The sequence below is a fragment of the Lethenteron reissneri genome, unplaced genomic scaffold, assembly GCF_015708825.2.
Source record: "Lethenteron reissneri isolate LAM-NWPU_2019-01 unplaced genomic scaffold, ASM1570882v1 scaffold_1181, whole genome shotgun sequence".
In the NCBI taxonomy this organism is placed as follows: domain Eukaryota; kingdom Metazoa; phylum Chordata; class Hyperoartia; order Petromyzontiformes; family Petromyzontidae; genus Lethenteron; species Lethenteron reissneri.
In genome coordinates, this window is record NW_026890873.1 from 5,289 (window position 1) to 16,080 (window position 10,792).

Below are 10,792 nucleotides of genomic sequence, written 5' to 3' on the forward strand. Positions count from 1 at the left end.
ATGTGCACGTGTGTTCACGTGTGTGCACGTGTGTGCGTGTGCGTGCACGTGTGTGCGTGCGCGTGCGTGCGTGCGCGTGCGCGTGCGTGCGCGTGTGTGCACGTCTGTGCACGTGTGTGCACACACGTGCACGTGCGTGCACGTGCGTGCACGGGCGTGCACATGCGTGCACGCGTGTGCACGTGGGTGCACGTGTGTGCACGTGCGTGCACGCGTGTGCACGTGTGTGCGTGCGCGTGCACGTGCGTGCGTGCGCGTGCGTGCGCGTGCGTGCACGTGCGTGCTCGTGCGTGCGCGTGCGCACGCACGCGTGCACGTGCGTGCGTGCGCGTGCGTGCGTGCGCGCGTGTGCACGTGCACGCGTGTGCACACGTGGGTGCACGTATGTGCACGCGTGTTCACGTGTGTGCACGTGTGTGCGTGCGCGTGCACGTGTAGGGCTGTTACAGAGGGTCTGTTGTGTAGGGCTGTTTGCATAGGGGCTAACGGAAAACAGACACAGTGGGCGGGGTCTCCGTGAGCACACGGGGTGGTGCCCGCAACGACGTCCGTACTGGACGGCGTGAGGGGGGGTTTCGATCCTCTAGGGGGGTATAAAAAGGGTTGAGCCAGAGAGCTCGGGGCTCAGTCTTAGAGTAGTTAAGTGAAGAGAGAAGACCGGCCAGATAGGCCCTGGACTCCCCCTGGGACGCCGCCCTTGTAAGGGCAGTGCAGGCTGGAGCCAGTGGCGTGGTCCCGGAACCAGAGTCAGACCTCTGGGATTCCGGGTACCGTAGCCCGACTGACCAGTGTCGGGCCAGACAGCCTCCCCTAGCCCGTTAGCGGAGGACTCGGCTAGGAAGGCTAGCTAGGGGTGAATTCCCAGTTGTACGGGTGAGGGGGCCGATACATCCCTCCAGTATTGTAAAGCCATTGTGTAAATAAATACGTGTGCCTTACCCCGTTGTCCACGCGTCGTCAAGAACACTTCATCTGGCGTCAGAAGAACCAAGAACATGGACACGCGCCAAACAGCTCGAGCCAGGGAACAGCAGGCGGAAGACGCCGCCGAAATTGTCGAGCCCGAGATGGCTCTACTAGACGACGTGCAGCCGGGGCCGGACGCGCGCTTACCGGAGCGTCGCCATGAAGAGGAGCAGCGGGGAGACAACCTGAGGCTGGCTCACGAGAGGCTGGCGGAACTGCTCTACGCCGCTGCCGCTACGCTGGAGAACATCACACGGCTGGGGGCTGGTGGTCCACCGCGGGCCGAGGGGAACCGGCGTATGGAGCGCCTTCCCGCCATTTCTGAAGATTTAAATTTTGAATTTCCCGCCATCGACGCAGCGACCGCTAGGGGCGTGGCCAACCTCAACCTGGGGTCCGACATCGGCCGCGCTGGGGCTGCCGCATCAACGACGGAGGAGGGCGCGTCATCAAAGCTGCGACAGGCGATGCCATCTGCCATTCGCGCCGAGACGCAGCCGAGTCGGGGAGGCAGCAGCCCACGGGACTCCACGGCAACCGCTGCACTACACCAAAGGCTGCCCCCGCTTAAAGAATTCGTGGGCGCAGAGGGCGACTGGAGCGGCTTCCGAAGACGCTTCCTCGCCCACCAAGAAATGGCTAAATGGACAGACGAAGAAGCTCTCAGCGCCCTGCCGGCGCTCCTGGACGGCGACGCGCTTGCCGCCCTAACATCGGCACCAAAGGAAAAGCGCTCTACGTTACCGATGGCGCTGCAGCTGCTGGGAGGAGTCTACGGACCATCGGCGGAATGCAGACAGGAGTTCTACGACCGCAAGCGGGGAGAAAAGGAGTCGCCCCTAGCGTACCGAACGAGCCTCCTGGCGATGGCCAAGTCGGCCTTCCCCCGGATGGATGACGACGGCATCGACGCTATGGTAACGGAGAAGATACTCCTCCTGGCCGACGATCTTGACATTGCTGTCGTCGCACAGGAGGACGCGGAAATGACATCGCTCCAGGCGGCGCGGCTCCTCCACGCAAACCTCCTGTCGCTTCGGCGCAAAGCCAGCAGGGCATCGGCGGGGCGTGCGGTGGCTGCAGCCACCCTTCCGACGGAGGAACTCTACGCCGTCGACCACCGACGGCAACAGGCGACGAGTGCACGGCCGGGCCAGGACGGGTCGGGCCGTTCCGACCATTCGTCACCTCCGACGTCGCTCCCGCGGTGTTTTAACTGCGGCGTCCGGGGCCACGTCGCCTCGGGGTGCCGCTCTCCTCGTCAGCGCGGGACGACACCTCACCGGGACGACGGGCCTCATCCCAAGCTCCACCATCAAAAACCGGCGAGTCGCGGCACCCCACACGTTTGGCCCACACACACACCCGTCACGCACTCAATCACCGCGACGAGAGGGGGGCCGGTATCACGCACCATCGCACCATCACGCACCACTCCGGGTACCCATATCGAACCCGGCCAGTGGTCCGTGCTGGCCGATCGTGTGGTTGCCGCATCGTCGGGGCAGTCGGCCGTTGTAGGATATATCGACGGGGTGGAAGTGCGCATCCTGGTCGATACGGGGGCATCGGCGACTATTATTTCGGAATTAATTTATAACATTCTCCCTGTCCGAAGTCGTCCTTTGATGCCAGTTAACATACCATTCTATGCGGCTAACGGGGGCTCACTTGGCATCATCGGACAAATTCGTGCCCAAATTTGTATCGGGGAAATAAAATTGTCTGGGCCGATTTTTGTTTCTTCCTCGCTGGCGGTTCCGTGCCTGCTGGGGACGGACTTCCTGGCCAAGATGCCGATTGTAATTTTGATCGACCAGGGGTGCATAGAGCTTCCATCGGGCAGACGCATGGCGTTTCTGCCATCACCGGTTGCGACTCGGACGGCGTTCGCGACGGTGCCGGCGTTCGTGGAGAGAACGGTACGCGTTCCTCCGGGAACGCAAATGTTGGTACCCTTGAAACTTCGGCGGCCCCTCGTTAAGGGTGCTGGGGCACAAGGGGTACTGTTGGGACCGTCTAGGGCCGGGGTTAGTGGACCTGACTTACTACCGGCCCAGACCATAGTGAGAGGGGATGGTGAACCCTTCATCGCGGTCCTAAATGTGGGCTCGCGGACGGTGGTGCTCCCACAGGGGACCGTGCTTGCTCACGCAACGCCGGTGCCGTGTGAGGAACCCGCCGTAAATTCCGTCAACACTGTCCCTGCGTCGCGACCGCGTTCGGACAGCGATGAAGGGTGGCTCGAGGCGCTTTGTGCGGGATCGACGGACCTGTCCGATTCAGAGCGTCGACAACTTAAAACATTACTGCGAGAATTTTCCGACGTTTTTAGTCGAAATAAGTATGATTTGGGTTGCACTCACTTGCTGCGTCACCATATTGACACGGGTGACAGCGCGCCAATTCGCCAAAATCCGTTTCGGTTGAGTCCCGCCGAAAAGGACCATGTCAAATCGGCTGTTGATGACATGTTGGCCGCGGACATCATTTCTCCTTCCACCAGCCCTTGGGGAGCGCCGATCGTCCTGGTTAAAAAGCAGGACGGTTCGTTGCGGTTTTGCGTTGACTTCCGGCGTCTTAATAAAATTTCGGTTGCCGACGCATACCCGCTCCCTCGGATGGATGAATCGCTTGACGCCTTGGCGGGAGCGCGATTCTTTTCCACACTAGATTTACTTTCGGGATTCTGGCAGCTTCCTCTGGATGATGAGTCAAAGCCTAAAACTGCTTTTCGTACGCCGCACGGCTTGTTTCAATTCAACAGGTTGCCGATGGGCTTACACTCGGCCCCGGCAACTTTCCAGCGTTTAATGGAATTGGTTTTGGCTGGACTGCAATGGGAGTCGTGCCTCATTTATTTGGATGACGTTATCGTCTTTGGTAAAACTTTTGATGAGCATCTCCAGAGGTTGCGGGCGGTTTTCCTAAAGATGCGGGCTGCTAATTTGAAATTTAAGCCCCAAAAATGCCATTTGTTGCGTGATTCGGTGCGTTATTTGGGGCACATCGTGGGGCGCTCAGGTATTGCTACCGATCCCGCCAAAACGCAGTGTGTCAGCTCCTGGCCGACTCCCACCTCGGTGGGAGAGGTCAGGAGTTTCATTGGGTTCGCGTCGTATTATCGACGGTTTGTTGCTGATTTTGCAACAATTGCTAAACCCCTGCACGCTCTAACATCTAAAGGGGTTCGTTTCCACTGGGGTCAAGAGGAGGAGGCTGCGTTCCGCTCCCTTCGGGACGCCCTGGTGAAAGCCCCTCCCTTGATCTACCCTGACTTTTCGAAACCCTTTTTGCTCGACACCGATGCGAGCAACACGGGTATTGGGGGTGTGCTTTCCCAGGTGGTTGATGGCGTTGAACGGGTGGTCGCGTACGGTAGTCGGGTGTTGTCTCCTGCGGAGCAGAGATATTGTGTTACCCGTAGAGAACTGTTGGCAATTGTTTTTTTCATCCAACAGTACCGCCCATATCTGTACGGTCGGCATTTCACCGTCCGCACAGATCATGCGGCACTACAGTACGCCCTGCGGGTCCAACAACCATCGGGACAGTTGTCTCGATGGTTGGAGGTTCTCCAGGATTTTGATTTTGAGACCACTTACCGTAAGGGCGTTCGCCATACCAACGCGGACGCTCTGTCACGCATGCCAACCACCTCGGAATGTGCATGCCTCCTGGGGTCGGGACGTTGCAGACCTTCAGGGGACGCATCGGTCCCGATCCTGGCAGCCACCGACGACGACGAGCCACTGCCTGATAATTCGATCGAACAACAGGGAAGGGATTCCCTGTTGGGGTTGCCCGTCACTGAGTGGGGGCGCCTCCAAATGGAGGATACCTCCCTCCTCGGGTGGCGTCGTCGCGTCGGGGGTGCTGGCCGGGTGAAAGGTGATTCGGGTGCATGGGAAATGGTACAGGGTCTGCTCATGCATTGGGACGCAAAATCACAGCGACATCGGCTGGTCGTCCCTTCGGAGTTGCGAGGCAAAGTGGTGTGGGCCGCGCATGAGCGCCTGTTACATCTGGGGACTCTAAAGACCCTTGCACTGATACAACTAGATTTTTTTTGGCCTGGTATGACAAAGGATGTGGGGGATCTTTTGAGTTCATGCCCGCGGTGTGCGCAACGGAAACCGCCGGCGCGGGAGTCTAACCCGCCTTTACAATCAATCAAGGTGTCCAGAATAAATGAGCTTGTCGCACTGGACATCTTGGGGCCATTTCCCGCCACCCCCAGGGGCAATAGGTATTTGCTGACAGGAGTTGAGTATTTTACGCGCTGGCCCATGGCCTGGCCCCTTGCCAACCAGTCGGCAGCAGCCATCGTGGACGCCTTTGTTCAGGGATACGTCCTGGACAAAGGTGCTCCGGAGCGGCTGCTGACCGACCAGGGTAAAAATTTTTCCAGCAAATTACTTAAACAAGTCTGTGACCTCTTAGGCACAAAGAAAATTCGGACCTCCCCGTATCACCCACAGACCGACGGAATGGTCGAGCGCCTGCATCGCACCATTTCGTCAATGATGGCACAGCAGGTCTCAGATTCTCAAACTGATTGGGACCTGCATATTCAGGGGGTCTTGGCGGCATACCGGATGGCACCCCATGCAGCTACGGGGTTTTCCCCCTTTTACCTTATGTACGGTCGCGAACCCGACCCGCCTGTTCGCGCCCAGCTGCAGATCCCCGACCCGCAAGGAAAAACTAAATTGGCTGACCACGTCAAATTTAATCTGGCTAAATTAACAGAGGCGCGGGATGCTGCGAGGTTGAACTCGGACCTCCGTCAAAAGGCGAACGAGCGCCTCAGGTTGGGTCGGGCGCATGTCATACAGTGGAAACCGGGGGACAGGGCATGGTTGCACTGTCCCCAAGTACCCCTGGCTACCTCCCCTAAGCTGGCGCGGCCGTGGCGGGGTCCTGTGGAAGTGGTCGAGGTCTTGCGACCACAGTGCGTGCGCATTCGTTGGGGGAAGCGGCGATGGTTCGTGCACCCCTCTCGGTTGAAACCTTTCGTCGCGGCACACAAACCCACTTCACACATGCGTGGCCAGACGTGTGGGGGGTCGACCGACTCACTAGGTCCGTCTCCACCCCGCTCACCTAATGCCTTGCCGGCCGTGCCACCTCCAGGTGCATCGAGACTGACGGGCTCACGCCCGACCACCCCTTCTGGGGATACCAACAGTCACGAGGCATCAGAGGAGGCCTCGCTCCCGGACGGACGATTACCATCTGACGGTCCGCCACCCGGGGTTTCCCCGTGTGAGGGGCCCGCCGCAAGGACACGCGCAAAAATGCGCAGACTGTTGTGAAACCGCAAGGACACGCGCAAAAATGCGCAGATTGTTGTGAAACCGCAAGATGTGTAGATATGTTGTGTTCATTGTGTGTTGTGTGGGGGGGGTGTGTTCCCTGCCCATTGAATTCACATACGTGGTGCTCACCTGCTGTTGTGTGTATGGTGGCTTCGCTGCAAATTGTATATAGTTTGTTCTTACGGTATCCGTATTTATTCGGGGGGGGTGCGTCGGATTGTTCCCTTTCGGGGTTGAGGGTTTTGTTGTTGTCATTGTTGTTGTTGTTGTCGTTGTTGCTGTTGTTTCCTTCGTGTTAGTGTTAAAAAACGTTTTTTAAGGCACACGCGGGGGTCCAGGGGTTAAATAACCTTTATTGAAAGTTGTTGCAGCCGGGACGGCTGCGAGCTGTACAGGGGGAGGTGATGTAGGGCTGTTACAGAGGGTCTGTTGTGTAGGGCTGTTTGCATAGGGGCTAACGGAAAACAGACACAGTGGGCGGGGTCTCCGTGAGCACACGGGGTGGTGCCCGCAACGACGTCCGTACTGGACGGCGTGAGGGGGGGTTTCGATCCTCTAGGGGGGTATAAAAAGGGTTGAGCCAGAGAGCTCGGGGCTCAGTCTTAGAGTAGTTAAGTGAAGAGAGAAGACCGGCCAGATAGGCCCTGGACTCCCCCTGGGACGCCGCCCTTGTAAGGGCAGTGCAGGCTGGAGCCAGTGGCGTGGTCCCGGAACCAGAGTCAGACCTCTGGGATTCCGGGTACCGTAGCCCGACTGACCAGTGTCGGGCCAGACAGCCTCCCCTAGCCCGTTAGCGGAGGACTCGGCTAGGAAGGCTAGCTAGGGGTGAATTCCCAGTTGTACGGGTGAGGGGGCCGATACATCCCTCCAGTATTGTAAAGCCATTGTGTAAATAAATACGTGTGCCTTACCCCGTTGTCCACGCGTCGTCAAGAACACTTCACACGTGTGTGCGTGCGCGTGCGTGCGCGTGCGCGTGCGTGCGCGTGTGTGCACGTCTGTGCACGTGTGTGCACACACGTGCACGTGCGTGCACGTGCGTGCACGGGCGTGCAAATGCGTGCACGCGTGTGCACGTGGGTGCACGTGTGTGCACGTGCGTGCACGTGCGTGCACGTGTGTGCGTGCGCGTGCACGTGTGTGCGTGCGCGTGCGTGCGCGCGCGTGCGTGCGCGTGCGTGCGCGTGCGTGCGCGTGTTTGCACACGCGCGTGCACGTGTGTGCACGCGCGCGTGCACGTGTGTGCACGTCTGTACGCGTGCGTGCGCGTGCGTGCGCGTGCGTGCGCGTGCGTGCACGCGTGTGCACGTGCGTGCACGTGCGTGCACGTGTGTGCACGTGTGTGCACACGCGTGCACGCGCGTGCACGCACGTGCGTGTGCGTGCGTGCGCGTGCGTGCGCGTTCGTGCGCGTGCGTGCGTGCGCGTGCGCGTGCGTGCGCGTGTGTGCACGTCTGTGCACGTGTGTGCACACACGTGCACGCACGTGCACGCGTGTGCAAACACGTGCACGCACGTGCACACGTGCACGCGCGTGCACGCACGCGCACAGCACGCGCACGCACGCACGTGCCACACGTGCACACACGTGCACGCATGTGCACGCACGTGCCGCACGTGCACCGTGCGTGCACGTGCGTGCACACGCGTGTACACGTGCGTGCACGCATGTACACGTGCGTGCACGCGTGTGCACGTGCGTGCACGTGCGTGCACGTGTTTGCACACGCGTGCACGTGTGTGCACGTCTGTGCACGTGCGTGCTCGTGCGTGCGCGTGCGTGCACGTGCGTGCGCGTGCGTGCGCGTGCGTGCACACGCGTGCACGTGTGTGCACGTGTGTGCACGTGTGCGCACACACGTGCACGCGAGCGCACGCGCATGCCTGCGCACGCACGCGTGCACGTGCGTGCGTGCGCGTGCGTGCGTGCGCGCGCGTGCACGTGCACGCGTGTGCACACGTGGGTGCACGTATGTGCACGTGTGTTCACGTGTGTGCACGTGTGTGCGTGTGCGTGCACGTGTGTGCGTGCGCGTGCGTGCGTGCGCGTGCGCGTGCGTGCGCGTCTGTGCACGTGTGTGCACACACGTGCACGTGCGTGCACGTGCGTGCACGGGCGTGCACATGCGTGCACGCGTGTGCACGTGGGTGCACGTGTGTGCACGTGCGTGCACGCGTGTGCACGTGTGCGTGCGCGTGCACGTGCGTGCGTGCGCGTGCGTGCGCGTGCGTGCACGTGCGTGCACGTGTGTGCACGTGCGTGCACGTGCGTGCGCACGTGCGTGCACGTGATTGCACACGCGTGCACGTGTGTGCACGTGCGTGCGCACGTGCGTGCACGTGTTTGCACACGCGTGCACGTGTGTGCACGTCTGTGCGCGTGCGTGCGTGTGCGTGCGCGTGCGTGCGCGTGCGTGCACGTGTGTGCGTGCGCGTGCGTGCGCGCGCGTGCGTGCCGTGCGTGCGCGTGCGTGCGCGTGCGTGCACGTGCGTGCACACGCGTGCACGTGCGTGCACGTGCGTGCGCGTGCGTGCACGTGCGTGCGCGTGCGTGCGCGTGCGTGCACACGCGTGCACGTGTGTGCACGTGTGTGCACGTGTGTGCACGTGCGTGCGGCGTGCGTGCACACGCGTGCACGCACGTGCAAACACGTGTGTGCACACACGTGCACGCGTGTGCACGCACGTGCATGCACGCGCACGCACGCGCACGCACGCGCACGCACGCGCACGCACACACGTGCACGCGCACGCACACACGTGCACACACGTGCACACGCGTGCACACACGTGCACACGCGTGCACGCACGTGCACGCACGTGCACGCGCGCGCACGCACACGCATGCGCACGCACGCGCACAGACGTGCACACACGTGCACGCTTGTGCACACACGTGCACGCACGCACGCACACGCACGCGCACGCACACACGTGCGTGCACGCGTGCACACGCGTGCACGCACACGCACGCACACGTGCACGCGTGTGCACGCACGTGCATGCACGCGCACGCGCACGCACACGTGCACGCGTGTGCACGCACGTGCATGCACGCGCACGCACGCGCACGCACGCGCACGCACACACGTGCACACTCGTGCACGCTCGTGCACACACGTGCACGCACGTGCACGCACGTGGACGCACGTGCACGCACGTGCACACACGTGCACACACGCGCACGCACGTGCACACACGCGCACGCACGCGCACGCACGTGCACGCACGTGCACGCACGTGCACACACGTGCACGCACGTGCACCCACGTGCACGTGCACACACGTGCACGCGTGTGCACACACGCGCACGCACGCACGCGCACGCACACACGTGCACGCGCACGTGCACACACGTGCACGTGCACACACGTGCACGCGTGTGCACACACGCGCACGCACGCACGCGCACGCACACGCACGCACTTGCACAGACGTGCACACACGCGCACGCACGCGCACGCACGCGTGTGCACACACGTGCACGCACGTGGGTGCACGTGCGTGCACGTGCGTGCACGTGCGTGCACGTGCGTGCACGTGTGTGCACGTGTGTCCACGTGCGTGCACGTGCGTGCACGTGTGTGCACACGCGTGCACGCACGTGCACCCACGCGCACGCACGCACGCGCACGCACGTGCACGAACGTGCACGCGTGTGCACACACGTGCACACACGTGCCCACACGTGCAAGCACGTGCAAGCACGTGCACGCACGTGCACGCGTGTGCACACACGTGCACGCACGTGCACACACGTGCACGCACGTGCACACGCGTGCACCCACGTGCACGCGCGTGCACGCACGTGCACACGCGTGCACACACGTGCACGCGCGCGCATGCACGTGCACGCACGCGCACGCAGCGTGCATAGACGTGCACACACGTGCACGCGCGTGCACACACGTGCACGCACGTGGACACACGTGCACACACGTGCACGCACGTGCACGCACGTACACCCACGTGCACGCGTGTGGACACACGTGCACACACGTGCACGCACGTGCACACACTTGCACGCACGTGCACACACGTGCACGCGTGTGCACACACGCGCACGCACCCGCACGCACGCGCACGCACGAGCACAGACGTGCACGCACGTGCACGCACGCGCACGCACGCGCACGCACGCGCACGCACACACGTGCACGCGCACGCACACACGTGCACGCTCGTGCACGCTCGTGCACACACGTGCACGCACGTGTGCGCGTGCGCACGCACGCGTGCACGTGCGTGCGCGTGCGTGCGTGCGCGCGTGTGCACGTGCACGCGTGTGCACACGTGGGTGCACGTATGTGCACGCGTGTTCACGTGTGTGCACGTGTGTGCGTGCGCGTGCACGTGTGTGCGTGCGCGTGCGTGCGCGTGCGCGTGCGTGCGCGTGTGTGCACGTCTGTGCACGTGTGTGCACACACGTGCACGTGCGTGCACGTGCGTGCACGGGCGTGCAAATGCGTGCACGCGTGTGCACGTGGGTGCACGTGTGTGCACGT

The 10,792-nt window shown here is 62.2% G+C and overlaps 1 protein-coding gene across 1 annotated transcript; it reads left to right on the plus strand.

Annotated features, from left to right (window-relative positions):
• The first annotated feature begins 452 nt into the window (after positions 1-452).
• On the plus strand, positions 453-7,197 carry LOC133361662 (uncharacterized). The gene is made up of 2 exons (XM_061580649.1): positions 453-2,291; positions 6,103-7,197. Exons 1-2 carry the CDS (start codon positions 996-998, stop codon positions 6,115-6,117), a joined length of 1,311 nt encoding a protein of 436 aa, XP_061436633.1. The 5' UTR covers positions 453-995; the 3' UTR covers positions 6,118-7,197.
• Positions 7,198-10,792: the final 3,595 nt, after the last annotated feature.

Excerpts from the sequence above, each read along its gene's own strand:
- LOC133361662 (XM_061580649.1), top strand. The coding sequence starts at position 996 with ATGGACACGCGCCAAACAGCTCGAGCCAGGGAACAGCAGGCGGAAGAC.